Source organism: Mesoplodon bidens (genome assembly GCF_964165515.1).
Source record: "Mesoplodon bidens genome assembly, chromosome: 15".
NCBI classification, from domain to species: domain Eukaryota; kingdom Metazoa; phylum Chordata; class Mammalia; order Artiodactyla; family Ziphiidae; genus Mesoplodon; species Mesoplodon bidens.
The window spans coordinates 82644618-82663537 of NC_138171.1; the positions used below are offsets into that span (position 1 = coordinate 82644618).

Below are 18920 nucleotides of genomic sequence, written 5' to 3' on the forward strand. Positions count from 1 at the left end.
AAAATGTTACTGATTGAATGTGTAATCAAGAAAGTGTAGGGCTGCTGGTCTAGGCAAGATATGTGGCTGGCCTGGAGCAGAGAGACAGCGGACGAGGTGACTAGAGGTGTACAGGTTTGAAATGTTTCGGAGTCTTGGTGTGCATTGGAAGTGGAGGTGGGGCAAGAATGGGTATCAGGAAAGACGCTGAGGGTCTGCCACGGGCACAGGTATTTGCTGAGATGGAGAACTGGAGGGGAAGCAGGTGGAAGCAGAGGGGGAGAGGGTGGAAGATCAAGCATTTGGTTTTGGACATGGTAGTTTTGATTTGCCTGTGGGACTCCACGTGGAGACACTGAAGATAGCTGGGTATACAGCGCTGTACCTGGAGCTCAGTCCTTTGAGGCCTGCACGTTGTTGATCTGACCTGAGTGTTGGTCAGGGCAGACCAGGTCATGCAGCAGAACCCCTGGGTCACTGGTGTATTTCTTACCCCACTGTGTGTCTGGTATGGCCTCTGCTTGTTGTGGTCACCGAGGATCCAGGCCAGCAGGGCCTCCAGCTCCACACACCCTCCCTCCACCTTGTGGGCCGTTGCTGCTCCTGAAGCGGAAGGGACATGGTCTCTCTGCTCACGTTTCCTTAGCCAAAGCAAGTCACTTGGCCGCCCCTAACTCTAAAGGGGAAGGGGGATGTGCCATCCTGCCCTGGGCCCAGGAAGGCACAGAGGCAGAGAGAACGGTGAGCAGCACCGGCGACTGCCATGTGTTCTGTGCAAGAGCTGATGGGCTCGGCTGTTTTTAGCAGATGACAGTCGAGTAGCACTGGGCCCACAGCCCAGAGCACTGCTCCCCTCTTCGCTGCCTTAGGGCATGTCCTGCAGGCCTAGGGCAGAACACCACTCAAGCTGAACAGGGAGGTCCTGTGACTGCTAGAAAACGCAAGTGTCCTGGGGACCGAGGGCCACAGAAGTGAGGTGGGTCTGCCTCTGAGCTGCCAGAGCCGGGTGGGGTCCACCCCGGAGGAGGCTGGCAGCCCCACCACCGTGCACCCGCGCTTCCCGCTTAGCTTCCCTTCTGATGCTGCATGCCACGTTACTGGCGTCATTTCTGAAGCATGAAACTACTGCTTTTAAGCACTAACGTGGTTAAAGAGTAATTGTAATTTAGGATGCCAGAGCAGGAAATTAGAGCTCAGCTGGGTAGTTCGACCAAGCAGGGCTGGACAAAGCCAGCCCAGGACAGAAGCTCTTTCAGTTCAGCTCAGTGTTCCTTCTCCATGTGCGAGACCGAGCCCATGACCGTGCTGAGCATTTCATGTCCTTGTTCGTTTACTCTGCACAACAGGCCTTTCAGGTAGATTCCATTTAGAGTGAGGGAACCGAGGCTCAGAGAGTCGGGCTGTGAGGAGTGACAGGCCATCTCTGTCTTCACTGCTATGCAGAGCCCAGGTTTGGGAGCACGATGCCTCGCACTTTACAGGTGCTCCCGCTGGAGGGAAGCACCACAAGGGCCCCAACTGCCTGAGGGGCTGTTTTACTGGATGGGGGCCTTGCTCTGAGTCTTCACCCAGCACTCTGTTCCCTCCCCTGGCAGAGGAATCAGGCAGGTTATTGAAACATCTAACTCGGGAACAGTAAGGTGAAAAGCAAATCACTATCAATTTGGAAATCGGAGGGGAAGCGGGTGCCATTCCTGCACCTGCCTCCTCACACATTTTCCTAGAACTGCAGCCCTTCTGCCTGTCTGGGCGCATCTGAGGGTTGCTCAACAGGGCTCGTGGAGGTGGAATCGGTCCCCAGGTTGGTCCCTGAAGGGCTCCAGTCCTGGTGCTAGAGAGGTGGACACGTCCACAGCAGCAGTGGGTATGCTGGCTGAGGTCACACGTCCAGGAAAGAGAGGGTGGCCAGTTCCCAACAGTTTTAAACCATTGGGTGTCGGAGCAGTGCATGGGAAACGGCTGTTTGGAAGCTGATAGGCTTAGTTGCATAGAGAATCTTGCAAGCGCTGAGCATTTATTGCCTAAGGGAAGTCTGAGGGCTTGTACCAGCTGCCCTGCAGAGGGCCTGTGGGAAACGAAGCCTCCACAGCGTCAGGTGCTGGGAGCAGGCGGACCAGCAGGAGTTACTGTGGGGGCCTGGCCTTAGGTATCATTTCTCCTGTTCAGTTTGGCAGGTGCTATTTGACTGGAACACGCTACTTTTGTTTTTCATCTCCACAGTGCAGGAACTACATTGATATAAACAAGCTCATTCACTGATGTTTTCCTCAGTAAAGAGCATCTTTTGGGCTTCCTTGGTTCCTAGATTTGGCTTCTGTTCTTTCAAGAAAGGTCTCTCTCTCTCTCTCTTTTATTTTATTTTATTTATTTGGTTGCACCGGGTCTTAGTTGCAGCAGGCGGGCTCCTTAGTTGTGGCTCACCAGCTCCATGGTTGTGGCATGCGAACTCTTGGTTGCGGCGTGCATGTGGGATCTAGTTCCCTGACCAGGGATTGAACCCACCCCCCTGCTTTGGGAGTACAGAGTATTAACCACTGTACCACCAGGGAAGTCCCAAGAAAGGCCTCTCTTTATCTCCCCATCAGTGCTTCATATTATTGCCCTAGTTTCACAGCTCAAAGTGGGGAAAAAGAAGACAGCCTCCTTAAAGTATAAATGACAACTTTCATTTGGTGGCATGCAATGAAAAATCTTTAAAAATATATACCTTCTCAGTTTGCTCAAAGAAGGGCTTTTGCTCTTTTGGCAGGAAATGGTTAAAAAAAAATTTTTTTTTTAATGAGAGCTCCATCCACAGGAAGTTTTCTTAGGCTGAGCTTAGAGACACAGCCTTTCTCATTAAACATGATGAGTGCAGCCTCATTCTTATTTTCTGTCTTGACCTTAAAATGGGGACAGGGCTTTGTTGTTTAAAATCTTCATTTGTTATCTGCCTGTTTTCCTTTGTTAGCAGAGAATGAGAGTGAACCCCTGCTAGTCTTGATGTCCTGCATGAACTGTTCTCCAGCTGCAGACTGACAGAGTATCAGACAGGGTTCACTTCTTAACACCTGCTGGTTCCATATAATACAGAATTTCCAGCTCTAGCCTCGCAGAGGACATGGTAGTGTTTATATGAGGTGGGGGCCTTTGGGGATGATTGTACTGTTATTTTTCCCATTTCCTGTTCCAAAGACAGACTTTGACAGCTCAGACCTCTTACAAAGAAATAATGCTTCCATTGTTCAAAGCAGTTTAACTATGTTTGAGTATCTCTTTAGAAGGCACAGAAGGAGAAGAAAAAGAGAGGTAGGAAAGGGAAAGCCCAGGTCAGATAAGCGAGCAGACAGAGAAGCGATGGGGCCAGTTTCTTGGTCTGAACTGCTGGAGGGGGTGTGAAGACTGTTGTTCTGAGAAGATGGGACGGATGGCCAAGAGCTGAGCAGACCAGACAAGTTCATTTTTCTTCTAGTGTAACCTTGATTAATTTTTTCTGACAGTACAGTCCTGTCTTGCATAGGATTTTGCGGACTCAGTAGTTTGGCTGGATTTGGTTTGGTGTTGTCATGTTGCCCAGGTCGCTTGGGATCCTCTGTGTCTCTGAAGGGTCGGACCGGAGAATGTCTTTGTCTTGGACATAAGGAAAGATGGCCTGCGTTCAGTTCCACGTGGACCGTGTGCTCGTATATGAGCCTCAGTTTCTCATCTGAAACCTGGAACTTATATACAACATTTTAGCCCAGAAGGCATGAGGCCTGGCAATTGATGCCGAAAAGCCAGAATGCTTAAAAAGTCAGCCATAAATGTGAATGAACTTCTGTGGAAGGACCTATTTTGGCACCAGAGCTGAGGTCTGTTGCGGGAGAGTCCTCCCACTGTGGGCACTGTGAGCCAGTAGGTGTCCCCTTCACTGCCGTTCCTGCCCACTCCCATCCTGCTTCTGGGACAGCATGTACCCCTGTGTCTGGCTTCCACCTCCCACAGCGGTGAACTGGCACTGCAGGTAGGAGCAGTCCTTAGGGCCAAATTCTGGTTATTGGTTTTTTGCTTACTGCCGTATGCAGTTTCCTGCTTCATTGAGCTTATTTGATCTGTTGAGGCCAGAAACTCCTTTTTGTTTGTTTGCTTATGAAAGTGGTTTAAGTCTTAAAATTAGAACCTTCAGGTCCTGTCCTGAGAGATTGAAGGGCTCCTTTGGCCACTCCAGGGTGGCTTCCTTTGTCCCCAGTTCTCTGTCCCTCCTAGGTTTTTTGTTGTTTGTTTTTTTTGTTTGTTTTTTGTTTTTGCGGTACGCGGGCCTCTCACTGTTGTGGCCTCTCCCGTTGCGGAGCACAGGCTCCGGAAGCGCAGGCTCAGCGGCCATGGCTCACGGGCCCAGCCGCTCCGCGGCATGTGGGATCTTCCTGGACCAGGGCATGAACCCGTGTCCCCTGCCTCGGCAGGCGGACTCTCAACCACTGCGCCACCAGGGAAGCCCCCTCCTAGGTTTTTACAGAGAATCTCAGGAAGGATTCAGGCATGCTCAGCACCCTTACTGGTCTGTTCCAACCCCAGGGGAAGGGAGATGCCATACAAAACTCTGAAGTGCGGGTGGTGGCACGTTAATGATCTTGGGCATTGAGTCTGGCTCGGCAGGGACAGAGGGAAAGGCCGTGAAGGTGAAGTAAGTGGCAGTGTCGCAGGAAAGAAAGAGTGGGGCCAGAGACGATGGTCATGTCCCAGGTCTCAGGTGAGTTCCTGGGACGGGCGACGGCTGCCGAGTGTGGGTTCTTGGCTTTGCGCAGGAAAGAATTCAAGAGCGAGCCATAGTAAAGTAATAAGAAAGTTTATTCGGGGACTTCCGTGGTGGAGCAGTGGTTAAGAATCCACCTGCCAATGCAGGGGACGTGGGTTTGAGTCCTGGTCCGGGAAGATCCCACGTGCCACGGAGCAACTAAGCCCGTGTGCCACAACTACTGAGCCCACATGCCACAACTACTGAAGCCCGTGCACTTAGAGCCTGTGCTCTGCAACAAGAGAACCCACCGCAGTGAGAAGCCTGTGTACCGCAACAAAGAGTAGCCCCCCGCTCGCCGCAACTAGAGAAAAACCCGTGCGCAGCGACGAGGATCCAATGTAGCCAAAAATAAATAAATAAATATTTTAAAAAAGGAAGTTTATTTAGGGAGATACACACTCCATAGACAGAGTGTAGGCCATCTCAGAAGGTGAGAGGCACCAGGGTACGGGGTTGTCAGTTTTTATAGGGGTGGGTAATTTCATAGGCTAATGAGTGGGAGGATTATTCCAACTATTTTGGGGATTTCCAGGAATTGGGCCACCGCCCACTTTGTGACCTTTATGGTTGACCTTGGAACTGTCATGGCGCCTGTGGGTGTGTTATTTAGCATGATGTATTACAGTGAGCATATACTGAAGCTCAAGGTCTAGTGGAAGTCAACTCGTCCACCATCTTGGAGCTGATTGGTTCTAACCAGTTTATGTTGTGTCCTTGATGGCTGTCATTCTTTTAAAGGTTATGCCCTGCCCCCTTCCTGTCTCAGCAAGTGCCGAGGTGCTCAGGGGCTGCTGGGTGGGCAGGCGGCTGTGGTCTCCTCAAGTGTGGTCAAGACATACTTCAGACCAATAAAACTAGAATTTCTTTTTTTTCTTTCTTTAGTTTTATTATTATTTTTTCTTTTTCTTTTTTTGGCCACGCTGCACGGCATTCAGGACCTTAGTTTCCTGACCAGGGAGCAAACCCATGCCTCCTGCAGTGGACCGCCAGGGAAGTCCCAAAACTAGAATTTCTGAAGCAAGTTCCAGGCATTGATATTTTGTAAATTTCTCCAAAGATTCTAATACACAACCAAGTGACTGTCAACCAGAGTAACTTTCAGTGTAGATGCTTGGTTGAAGACACAAACTATGAAATAGAAAAAAACTGTGGAACTCAAGTGTAGTGGGAGCCCAGAGAAGTTGGTGGTGGTTCTGATAATTTTCTGCATTAATGATCATGGGGCAGTAATTCTTTGATCAAACATTCACTGAGCACAAACTGTAGGCGTGGCATTGACTTAGCTACCACAGAGACAAAGTTGAAAGACAGGGTCCCTGCTGGAAGGACTTCATCTGTTGGAGAAAGATGGCCAGACCCGATGATTATGCTGCTGAGAGAAAAACTTTTCCAGCATAAATTTAGATCTGAAGTAATTGACAATAGACAGATTAACAGGAGAAAAGTTTATTATGCATGTGGGAGTACTCTATAAAGAGAGTAGCTACCCAAACAGCCAGAGGGAAAGGGTTTATACTGCCAGTGTCATAAAGGGGAGGGGCAGGACTGAGCCTTGTTGATACGGTGTTTTTGGATGTCCTGTGCCCAAGGTCAGTCACCTCCCTGACTGGAGACCTCCCCAAGGGCGGTTTGTGGCAGCTGCTCTTCTAGAGCTCTGCCTTAGGCAGAGGAGGGAATTTCCAATGAGATTTCTTTCTGTTAGAAATTAGATGTTTTCATTTTGAAGTAATTTTGACCATTTCTTTTGGGTTATCAGTCCCCACATTCCCCCAGTTGAAACTTCCCAGGAAGTTTCACAAGCAAGGAGCTGGTTGATTGCTGCAGAGAGACGACTCAGCTGAGAAGGTGAGAAGTAGGCAATCTGCAGTAGGAAAGAAGACCTTGGGTTAGAACAAGCAAACAAAAAGAAAAACAAAGATTAATGGTTGGAGCAGATTCTAAACCCATTTTCTGAGTCCAGAGGGCAGTCAGTCGAGAAGATATTTAAACGTTTGAGTTTGAAGCATTTTTAGGTGGTGGAGGGAGGATGGCAATAAGATGGATTTCCTGGCTTGCAGTTTGAATGTCTTTGGTAATGGCATCCCACACGTGATCTGCTGTGGTGAAGCCTCAAAAAAGTTTACATCAAGTTGACCAGCTTCATCCGGAAGGACTTTTCAGACCCTCAGGGAAGGGGAAACTGCACGACAGCCTGGAGTCCCATTGAGGATCTGGGCAGTCAGGTCACCTCGAGTCCGGAGGGTGTGAAGAAAATTAGAAATGTTAACTTGGAGGGTTGTAACCAGGCATTGAAGGAAACCCAAAGCATTGAGAATTTGGTGAAGACTGATAAAATGTACAAGAGGGCAGGATCTAGACCAGTTTACAGATAGATAATAAAACCTCAAAGATAATGAACAGGACTAGAAATCTGAATAACCCACAAGGGTGTGTTACAGTTTTCTGTTGAAACATAAAATTTCTCTCCACAGTTGTGTCCTTCTTTGATCAGAGATACTCAAAAGTAAGATTATTTTTCTTTATTAAAAAAAAAAAAGATTTGGCCTAATCATTTACATAAGTGCAGCAAGCATGCCAGTTGACCACATAGGCCTCTTAAAAGTTTGCTTTGCTGGAACATTTAATAAGGAATCTCAGACTTTTAAAAGTCTTTCAAAGCTAGGAAGCCAAGCCAAGAACTGCAGTAGCTATAGATTTGGATGAATTCCTATCTTCCTGAAGTCCTTCAAATACCTTACAGTTTTGGGGCCTGCCAGGAAGTGACGTGTAAGTAAGGCTGGGAACTATGTAAATTAGGTAGCAGGCCTGTGTTCCTAAGAGGCATTTCTAAACATTGGTTCCATAAAGTCAGGCTTATTTCCTTAAAGCTGTCTGGTCGTATACAGTTCTGTGAATCATTTTTAAATATGCCACTCCAGTCAGAGCCTTGGTTATGTAATCAGTGTTTCCAATTGTGTCCTGTACAAGGAGGACGGATTCTTGCTGAACTTACGCAAGTAACGACATTGCCATGAAAATAAGAACAGTCAGTCAGAGTCTCTGAATTCTGGAAGGATCAGGCAGAGGGAAAAAGATAAACGTTTGTTACCAAAGTTAGTGTGCCCAATGCACAGTGAGGCCAAACAAACCAGAACATTGGAGTCTGGAGCAGAGAAAGGTTTATTGCAGGGCCAAGCAAGGAGAACCGGTGGCTCGTGCTCAAAAACCCCTGATGGTTTTGGCGGAAAAGTTTTTATAGGCAAAATTTGGGGTGAGGGTTTCAGGGTGTGTAACTTTCTTCTGATTGGTTGGTGGTGAGGTATTACGGTGGTGCTACAGGAATCTTGTGCGCAGCCTGAAATTACCATCCTCCACCTGGGTGGGGGCCTTAGTTCCTGCAGAAGAAAGTCAAAGATATTGTTTTGTATATCCCTTGAGGAGGAACCAGGACCCTGCCCCAAGGGTGCACTGTTGTTCTTGACTGCCCCTCCCTTGTTTCTCATTGCCTCCCTTCCCCAGTTAGCAACTGTTTGAATCTGCCCTTTGGAAATCAGGGAAGGTCAAGGAGGCTGAGTGAAGCCTATCTCCTAGAAACGGGGTGCAGAAGGGCTTTTGTGCCCAGGAGGGCCCTGTAGAGTCCTGCTTGGTTTCAGCTATTGTTGAAAAATCCATTCATAAAACTTTTATATCACGTCAGCCTGATACACTGGTTGGTTGGTTTGCTTATTGATTGATTGATTGATTGATTGATTGATTGATTGCCGCATTGGGTCTTTGTTGTTGCTCACGGGCTTTCTCTGGTTGCAGCGAGCCGGGACTACTCTTCGTTGTGGTGCACGGGCTTCTCATTGCAATGGCTTCTCTTGCTGTGGAGCACGGGCTCTAGGTGCGCATGCTTCAGTAGTTGTGGCTTGCGGGCTCTAGAGCGCAGGCTTAGTAGTTGTGGCCCACAGGCTTAGTTGGTCCGGGTATGTGGGATATTCCCGGACCAAGGATTGAACGAACCCATGTCCCCTGCATTGGCAGGCAGATTCTTAACCACTTTGCCACCAGGGAAGTCCGATACACTGGTTCTTAACAGTTATACTGGGATTGTTCATGAATGCTGTAAGCTAGCCATCATCAAGTTATTTCCCTGTTTATTATTTTTATAACACGTGTGTTAGGCAAGTTTCAAAAAAAAAATCACACAATAAAAACCTTAGTTAAATACGTGGGTTTTGTTTTATTGCTGCACTTGATATACATGAAATAATGGATTTCAAGCAATTTTACTGCATATCTACTTGTACTTTTATTCTTAGATTGAGTTTATAATTTTTATAATCTTAATAATCTAGTAGATTATATTAGGTTGTTATTCTACCTGGGTTTATTAGCCAAATAATGTGTGCTCATATTATACTTAATGCTGATAACTCAGAGTGAAACCATGCACTTCAGGTGGGACTTGAACCCACATGCCGGGAGTTGAACCCGGTCAAAACCCACTGTCTTTTAATTGAGGTCACACACCTGGTCTCAGGACTTAATGAAGGTGAGGTTCTTTATGTCTTGTCGAATGAGAGACAAAGTGATAGGTAGAAGTGGATTTATTTAGAGAGAAACACACTCCACAGAGTGTGGACCATCTCAGAAGGTGAGAGTCCCCGAAATGTGTGGTTAGTTTTTATGGGCTGGGTAAATTTCATAGACTAATGAGCAGGATTATTCCATCTATTTCGGGGGGAAGGGGCGGGGATTTCTAGGAATTGGGCCACCACCCGCTTTTGGCTGGTTTTGGTTGGTCTCAGAACTGTCATGGCACTGGTGGGTGTGTCATTTAGCATGCTAATGTATTACAATGAGCATATAATGAGGCTCAAGGTCTACTGGAAGTCGAATCTTCCGCCATCTTGGATCTAGTTTTTGTCATGTCCTTTGTCTGTGTCATTCTTTTAAAGGTTGTGCCCTGCCCCCTTCCCTCCTGTTTCAAGAGGACAAGTGCTTTTATTAAACTGACACCACTAAACTGGTTTTATTTATACATGAGCTTGAAAAATATTTGGGTTCTTATACTTCTGGGAGTTTTAGGAATATTTAATTTGCCACTTACTTCTCTTTAAGCCAGTTGGAACAGAGCTCCTTAAAGGGGTTTTATAAATTAATTTGGTAATACCATCCAGGGCTAGGAAAACATCACAAATACAGTGGTCCCTTGAACGACATGGGTTTGAACTATGTGGTCCCTTGAACAACATGGGTTTGAACTATGCGAGCGGGTCCACTCATAAACAGATTTTCTTTCACCAAAGACGTACCACAGTACCACATGATCCACAGTTGGTTGAATCCACAGAAGCAGAACTGCAAAAATGGAGGGCCAACTTTAAGTTATACTCAGATTTTCAATTGCATGGAGGGTTGGCACCCCTAACCCCTTTGCTGTTCAAGGGTCAGCTGTAGCTTATATACATACACACATACACACACATATGTCCATACATATGTAAACAGACAGTCAGATACAAAGAGAGATCTTACTGCACTCGTCCTGACAGCTGAGCCACCAGTCTGCATAATCACAGTCACACAAAACTCAGCAGCTTATGTAACGTAAGAGTTGGTTCTCGTCTTTGCCCTGCTTTATTTATCTTTTTATCTGAATTTAGTTTTGGGGAAATGGAACAATTTAAGGTAACCTGCTCAAGATGAGGACTAATGCTTTTTTACTATATTTAACTTTTAAGATTTTCATTTCCCATGATATGTAATCCTGTGGAGGCAATGGACTAACTTTCAGGTGAGGGACTTTTTGAGAATACCAAGCAGCAGTCTGGGTGTTTCCACAGCCCAGCTGCGTGGGTGAAACACCCGACCTGTTTCCACTTTGTCATTTTTCCTTTTCATCCTCAGGTAGAGGCTGTGTGGAGTCCCTGAGTCCCTTAACAGCCCCCCATGGAGGCAGGGGCCTAAATCTCTAGTGGCTGTAGGGAGGTGGGGCTGGGGTGGGAAGGCAAAGGCCTGGCAGGGTGGACAGAAGGAGCCGGTAGAAAGGTCAGGCACGCATACAGCCCTCTCTGGGATGCCTTCTGAGGAGACGGCTTGGCATTTCCAGACAGAAAGTAGAGTTAGGGGATCAGGGGATGAAAAATTACTGAGGAGACATCAAGGGTGGGGGATGAGGGACTTGATCAGATATCAAGGTGGGGGATGACTTAGCAGGATTCTTGCTTAAGGCAGGTCAAGGTCAAGGCAAGAGGGTTCAGTTCTTGGTAAAAGCTGAGAAACTAAGTGAATGTCTAATGACCGCATAAAAATTGTACAAGTCAGGTGGTGTCACATTCTTAGCTGTCAACAAAAATGAAAAGGGCTTATTTGAGTTTTTTTACTGTGTGATTTTGAGCATATAACCCTGAAGAAGTGGCGATACTAGTAAACTTCCATTCCCTTTTACTGATATGAACAAGTTCTCAATACTTATATTTTTAAAAACCAAAAAGAGAAATAGAATTAATGCTAACTCCCCTCTTTTTTCTATCAATAAGTAATATAGAGAGAGAGACATGATGCATTTGGGCAAGTAGTGGAATCCATCTCATTTAAAGATGTATTTTCAATAAAAGTTTACTTTGCATGCTTAATAATAATTTACCACAATTATAACATATTTGTCGTTTTGATTAATGTGTATGATAATAATTACAATAACTCAATCCAGAAGAAAATAATTTTAATGTAGAAGAGCCTTATTGCTACAGGTATATAATTTTTTTTTCATTTCTATTTATATATATATTTTTTGTTCAAGAGGGATATGAGAGCTAGTAAGTGGTAGATTGGATGCTGGACCAGATCATTTGACTTCAGAGCCGGCACCGTACGCCTTTCCTCGGTGAACGGGTAGCTTGTGCATGGAATTTCAGATGCCCTTTTGAACTTCTCCTGCATCATCTAGTTGACTCCTGTATTCCTGACTTAGTGTTCCCATCAGTGGCCCTTTGCCTGGCAGCCCAGACTAGGTCAGGTCACCCTGCACCAGATGCCTCTCTCACAGCCCTTTGTCTGCCCCGCTGAGCTGAGAGCACATCCTCTGCTGCCCCAGGAGTGCCCAGTGCTCAGTAACGACCGGTGGTTGAGCCAGGTGAATGAGTGAAAGGAGTGCATTGTCAGATACGCATATTTTTCATCAGCTTTACTGAGGCATTATTTACATCAGCTTCGTTGAAGTATTATTTACATGCGATAAGATTTACCAGCATATACATTCATGTGTCCACAACCACAGGCCAGGTAAAGAACATTTCCATCACTGCAAAAGTTGCCTCATGCCCCTTGCAATCTCTTCCCTCTACTCCCAGCCTCTGAGGCCACTGTTCTGCTTTTCTGTCTCTGTAGTTTTGCTTTTTCTGGAATTTCAGACAAATGGGATTATACAGTATGTAGTCTTTTGTGTCTGTCTTATTTAACGTAGCCTAATGTTTTTTTAAATTCTTTATTTATTTTATAAATTTATTTATTTATTTTTGGCTGCATTGGCTCTTCGTTGCTGTACGTGGGCTTTCTCTAGTTGCGGTGCGCGGGCTTCTCATTGCGGTGGCTTCTCTTGTTGCGGAGCACAGGCTAGGCGTGCGGGCTTCAGTAGTTGTGGCACATGAGCTCTAGATTGCAGGCTCAGTAGTTGTGCATGGGCTTAATTGCTCTGTGGCATGTGAGATCTTCCCGGGCTAGGGCTCGAACCCGTGGTCTCCTGCATTGACAGGAGGATTCTAAACCACTGTGCCACCAGGGAAGTCCCTAGCCTAATGCATTTAGATCCTTCTGTATTGTTGCATGTGTCAGCAGTTCAAGGTATATTTTTTTAAACCACCTTACTTTTTTTTGAAATAGTACAGAAATAAATAACTAAACCCATTGAGGTTGAGACTTGATATGCTGAGATAAGCAGCAGTTTCCATGTGTGCTTGGGGCTCATGGGGTCCCCAGAACCCTTCAGCATGTCCGTGAGGTCAGAGAGATTTCATGGTAACACTGAGATGCTGTTTGCCTTTTTCACTTTCATTCTCTCATGGGGTTTCAGGAGCTTTCCAGATGCTGCATGACGTGTGGGATTGCAGCAGGTTGAATACAGAAGCAGATACGAGAACCCATCTGTCTTCTTTTAAGCTGTCTGACTTAAAGAAATTTGTAAAAATCTCCTCACTAAAATTTTTCGTTTTGGAAAATATCATTTTTTATAACAGATGTTAATTATATTAACATGTAATGGGTTGTTTATTGTTATTAGATGACTTAATAGATATTTTAAATTTTTCTTTAGTTTCTCATAAAACAAATAGTAATAAACACAAATCATATGAACAGAAGCTCTTTTGGGCCCTCAATTTTTCAGTTGTAGAGAGGCCCTTAGTCCAAGAAGTTTGAGACTCTCTGGGCTAGGGACATTTTTTAACAGGGGATCAGGAACAGGATGAGGAAGTCTTGGAGCTGGTTGTGGATTAGAAGCGTCTTGAGACCTGGGATGCTGACCTGGCCCGAGGTCCCCGGAAAAGGGGCCTCTGGAGGGTATGCGGGCAGAAATATGAGAACATGCAGTGATGGCCAGAGCCTTGTTCTCAGCCCCTGCTGCCTTCCGGGACCTGGTGTGGCAGGTTCTGTCGCATACGTGCTTCCTCTGATGGGTAGCCCACGCTTGCTTGCAGGAGGGCAGTCAGAGGCTCAGAGGCAGCCACTCTCCTGAGGTGAAGTTGCAGCTACTGTCTGACATGAAGTTGGGCACTTTCTGAGAATCTGATGGCTGTGCTGGGTTCTGATCCCAGGGCACACAAAGGAAATCAGCAGGACTGTTTCTTGGGCTTTCAGGAAACAAATTTTACCCTTCTGGTAGAGTTCTAAGCGCAAATTAAAAGGCAAAAGCAGGTGGGAGGCTCCTCTTATCATTGGTGATATTCTTGTTGGAAACAATAGGTGTGGATCCTGGTCAGTGATGCTGTTACTAAACCAGGCAGACTCATTCCTGCCTTTGACCTGCTCACTGCTTTTCTCTTTCAGGCGAAAGGGCCTGTGCTTCCGACTGAGGAAGATACTCCTCTGTGTCGTGGGGTTGTACGTGGCCATTCCATTTCTCATCAAACTGTGTCCTGGGATACAGGCCAAACTGATTTTCTTGAATTTCGGTAAGTGCTGTGTGTCCATTTTTCCTTTCATTTTAGTAAGAGTTCATTTTCATGGTGATTTATGTATGTATATATTCACTACTGAGATCAGGAAATAGAGCCTTTTTATTGTCCAGAAGGTTCCCTTTGCCCCTTCCCAGTTAAAAGATGTTTGTAACGAGGGCATTGCTCTTCAGGGTTGGCATTTGTGTGCACAGGTGACTACTGCGTGGTGGCGGGGTCTTTCTTCAGCTGAGGTGGGTAGAAATGTTGATAACATGAAGAGTCTTCTGAAGCTGTCTTGTTGGGGATGCTCTGTGCCTTGTGCAGTCTAGGAGGTTAACTGTCCTTGGAAAAGGTGACCACTGAAAATAGTGCCTTAAAAATAATTAGGCCTTTTTTCTTTAAACTAAAAAAAAAAATCTTTTTTTCCCCCTTTAAAAAACCCTGACATACTTTGGTTTCTGTGGAATTATATGCTGGCTTTAGAGGTGTTATAGTCTCCTTCAGTTAACTTGGACCTGGTGTGTTCTAAAGTTTTTTTTTTTTTTTTTTCATGCTATATGTTTACTTTTGGGCAAGTGGGAGGAAAAAGGGTAGAGAAGTATCAGGTTTATGAAGTGGAAGGTATACGGTTGCCAGGAATAATCCCTTTATGGAGCATCCTTTTACACCTTCAAGATGAGGCCAGGCAGGGAGGGGGGACTGCGCCTGCGGGCCTTAGAGGTCGGCGGATAGAACCTGGTGCTTGGCACACAGCAGGTGCCTCATGAGAGGTGGCCTTGCAGTCGGGTGTCGGGAGCACTCAGGGCAGATGGGGCAGGCTCTGCACGCTCTTGGCTGTGCTGGTTTGCAAAGAGTGGGTTTGAACTTGTGTGTGTCGGAGCTGGAGGCTTGGGAAGCTGGGCTGGTGCTATGGAGGCAGCGGGGGAGCTGGTGAAGAGGAGGTGGGGGGAGAGGACAGACAAGAGGTGTTGAGGTGTCCTGTGCGACTGGCCTGGGGCAGCAAGGCAGGGGGTGGGTGGCCCCTCGTCTGGAGTAACACCAGTGCTGCAGACTCTGCAGAGGCCCGTGTGCATTGGGGCACGTGAGTTTGGGGTGTTAAGTCTGCAGTAGACTTGATCACAGAAAAGTGGATGTCGCTGCTAAAAGGGAATGTCTGCTCTAAAGAGGCGCAGGAGGAGGAGGAACAGAAACAGTGAGGTGGATATTTAATACTTCATAAACCTAAAATGCGTTTTTTATTTGGGTGTCATAAAGTAAGTGTAAAACACATGTAGGTACACTATGAAACATTTGATTTTTCTAACATAAACGTGGCTTAACTTCCAGGAATTTATCATCCCTGAATTTTCACCGCTTGTGAGAAGCACAAACTTAGAAGGAACTCACAACCTATTAAAATCAAGAAAGTTTTGGTTTTTTCTGACTGTAATGCCCCTTAAATGTCCACAGTCAGTCTAGCACAGAAGAGAGTTTGGGTTACACGCAAACACGAAGCCACAGGCTGCAGATTTCCCGATAGCAGACCTTAGAGTCAGCCCTGCACAGCTTTCCCACAAGGCAGGCCTCCGGACAACTCCAGGCCCTTTGGGCAGGTGTCTTGGCAACAGGTGGCCTGCTGCCCTCTGGGCTGCCACACCGTGGGGTCCCAGCAAATATTTGAATTGAGTTGATTTTCTTTAGGTCAATCATTGGGGTAACTTTAGACACAGCCCACAAATTTTGCACTGTTGATTTCCTAATGAAATGGCAGGATGTTCCTGGGTTCTCTGGGTTGGGCTCCATGGCACAGAAGAGGAGGGCCAGGCTGGGCCGTGGGGCCGTCCTGCACCCCCCAGAGAGACACCCGTCCCCAACTCCTTGTTTCCGTATGCCTACTGTGTGGAAGTGGGGTAGTTGTCTGTGCCCCTCCCCTGTGGAGGAGATGGGGATCTCCAGGCTGTCTTGCAGTGTGACGTGGCAGTTTCATTTCACGCTTCTGGAGGGCCTGCGTGTTTGGGGGGCATCTTCATTCTTATCTCCTCAAGATGTGAATCGTGAGCTGTGGATTTCCATTTGGATATTGAAGGAAGTGTAACAATCTTTTGGGCCCCAAAACATGATTAAAATAGCCTTAAGTTCATAGCAATTCTATCTGAAACTAAATGTATAACTCAGATAAATAAGCATTAGATGAAGGATAGCATCTATGATTTAAGGCATTATTCTACTTAAAATATATTTTCATAAACAAAAAATTACATGATCTTTCTAAAAACAAAAGATTAACTGAAAAACTCTGAATGGCTTGAAGAAGAAAATGAAACTTGTTCAGAGAAAATCGCTGTCACATTGTTTATTTCCTGCTGGTCTTTTTCTGTGTGTCTGTACATGTAAGCATAAATATATGTGCTTTTCAGTACTCACATTCAAAAGACGGTACCCCTGCCCCCAGCCCAGCGATGTTGTGGTGATACCAGCCCCCTGTCACAGTCTTTGCCCTGGGATTTAGAGCCGTCTCCTGGTGGGAAGGAATGTTTGAGTTCAGAGGCTGGTGTAAAACTGCTCTTGTCTGCACACTGCCTTGGGCCTTTTTTGGAGATTAGGGTTAATATATGAATTGCTCATTTGTTGTTCAAGCCGAAGGCCAGCCTGTCCACTACAGCTTTCACGGGATGGCGGTCCTTCAGCCTCCTCTTTTTCCTTCCCCTTAGCAGTCCCTGTGACCCCTGATAGCTTTCTTTCCTTATCCCTTTCTTCTTGTGGAAGCCCAGAGCCTGTCGGGGAGCTGGAGTTTGATAAAACCCAGAGGGCCTTCCCAGCCCTTCCCTTGTTGGTGGCCCACCTCTGCCCGTATATCAGGGTGGTCTTTACTCAGTGCCTGGGATGGGGCATAGCCCCGCTGTTCACAGTTCTCAGGCAGTCAGACGTGTTCTCTGCAGCCCAGGAGTTCTGGCCTCTCACCCCACCAGTATCTTCTAGATTGGCTGAGGAAAGGATGGCAGGCTCCGTTGTTTTCTGTTCATTCTTGTGTTTGCTCACTGTTCACCGAGCACCATCTCTCGAGGGTCCTTTCTAAATCACTCCCCATGATGTTTGTGGTTGCTGATAAATGACAGCGAGGGCAGAGGGTGGATAATACACAGCTGGGGAAGCAGGAGAACCCAGAGGCCTGGTCCTGACAGCTGCATAGGCCTGTGTGCTGGGTCCCTGGGCTGTGCACTCAACTTCTGTGTGAGGCGGAGCTTGTAATCGATAGCGATGAGGAGCTGGGTCACTGTCCCCGGCTCCCGATTCCTGCCCCTGCCACCTCAGGGGACTGCTGGCGGGCTGGGTGCTCTCTCCATGCTTCAGCCCTGCGGTGGAAGCAGGGGCCAGGAGGGTGGGCTCCAGCCTGCATCCCAGAGTCACGGGCCAAGGGCTGTGACCACACGAAGGCCAGCAGGAGTGAGCCGTGTTCTGGTCCAGGCAGATCCTGGACCCTCCTCAGGCCAGCCTGGGGCCCTGCACCCCTTGACTCCGTTCCTTTGTCTTGCAGCAGTTCTGCTTGCTTTTACCAGTGGTGGCCAGGTGGTTCCTCTGGGGCTGTCTCACCCCCCGGGACTGACCAGGCACCTCTCGCTAGCTGGAGGGGAGGCACACAGGCAGCACCTGCTGCACTTGGTGCATTAACTACATCCTTTTCCACGGTTTCTAAAACAGAAATGAAAGTGAACCAGAGGATGGGCTTGGTGGGATGAGTCTGTCCTAGAGCAGGATTGAGTTTCTTGGTTCTAGATTTCTCAGGCTTGGAAGCTTTAGGATTAACTGCTAATCCTCGGAAGATGCTTTTCAGTGGTAGGGGCCCTCTCGGAGCTCTGGGGCAGCACGTAAGCCGCATGGCTGCCTTTTCTGGGAGAGAGCCCGTGAGGCCTGACAGCAGTGCCCTCAGCCCTCGATGGTGCCCACCTTCCCTTTGGCACGGGCACTCCAGCCTCAGGAGCAGAGTTGATTGAATCAGCACTTGTTGGACATATTCAGAGTTTTACTGACAAAGTCGTTTCCCCTCAGTGGTCAGATGATGAACTGCCATCTGACGCTGCAGCCGCAGCTTCCCCAGCACGGAGCAGTCACCAGGGAGGGCAGGAGCGGGCACCTCTGTCTAAAAGAGACGCGTCCAGGGGAGACCTTTCTAGGCCTGCTGGTCAGGAGCCCTCCCTGAGGATGTTGTCAGAGTGAACTCTGACTCCACAGCACAACAAACACCACAGACGGGGTGGCTTAAAACCACAGAAATGTATTCTCTCCCAGTTCTGGAGCTTCGAAATCCCAGTGTTGGCAGGCGTGGGCTCCCTCTTCCTTGCCTCTTCCCAGCCTCTGGTGGTGGCTGGTGTTCCTTGGCTTGTAGCTGCACCACTGCTGCCCCTGCCTCCATCACACGGCTGCCTTCTCCTGTGACTTCATGTTGTCTTCCTTCTGTCTGTCTGTATCCAAATTCCCTTTTGATAAGGACACCAGTCGTATTAGATCAGGTCCACCAAATGACCTTACTTAAGCTTGATTATCTCTGTAAAGACCCTGTTTCCAAACAAGGTCACCTTCTGATGTGCTGGGGGTTAGGACTTGAGTATATCTTTTGGGGGGACCCAATTCGAGAACATTCAGGGCCCACCAGGATCAGAGCCAGTTTACCTTCCTCACTTCCTGTCCGATTAGTCAAGAGTGTGGGCTATGGAGTCGGGCTGCCTGGGTGCAAATCCCAGAATCATCACATGTGACTCATGGTTGAGCAAATGCTGTGGTCACAGTCGTACCAGCCTGTTTCAGGGACGGTGTTCAGAGTACTGGGAAGGTGCACCAGTAAATAAGATTCCACCTCCTTTGAGTGCCGGTTTTCTGTTGAGAGAAAATAATTAAAGTTTTTAAAATGTAGCCTGCTGCTTGGAAAAGAGATGGATTAAGAAGCTGGAGGTTCAAAAGCAGCCCTGGTGGGAGGATTTGTCTTCCCCGTGGTTTGAAATGCTCAGGGAATTCCTGGGGAGAAGGAGCGTGTGCGTATCCCTATGTCCTCGTGAGTTGGCTATTTCATTTCTTCAGTGAACGTTTACTGA

At 47.3% G+C, this 18920-nt stretch overlaps 1 protein-coding gene across 3 annotated transcripts in view; it reads left to right on the plus strand.

Annotated features, from left to right (window-relative positions):
* The window catches only part of ABHD12 (abhydrolase domain containing 12, lysophospholipase), a 69816-nt gene that overhangs the window by 33157 nt on the left and 17739 nt on the right, over positions 1–18920 (plus strand). For all 3 annotated transcript variants that reach the window (XM_081258005.1, XM_081258007.1, XM_081258006.1), the window contains one exon: positions 13745–13869. In XM_081258005.1, coding sequence (XP_081114131.1) covers positions 13745–13869 — 125 coding nt within the window. The remainder of the gene's footprint in view (positions 1–13744; positions 13870–18920) is intronic.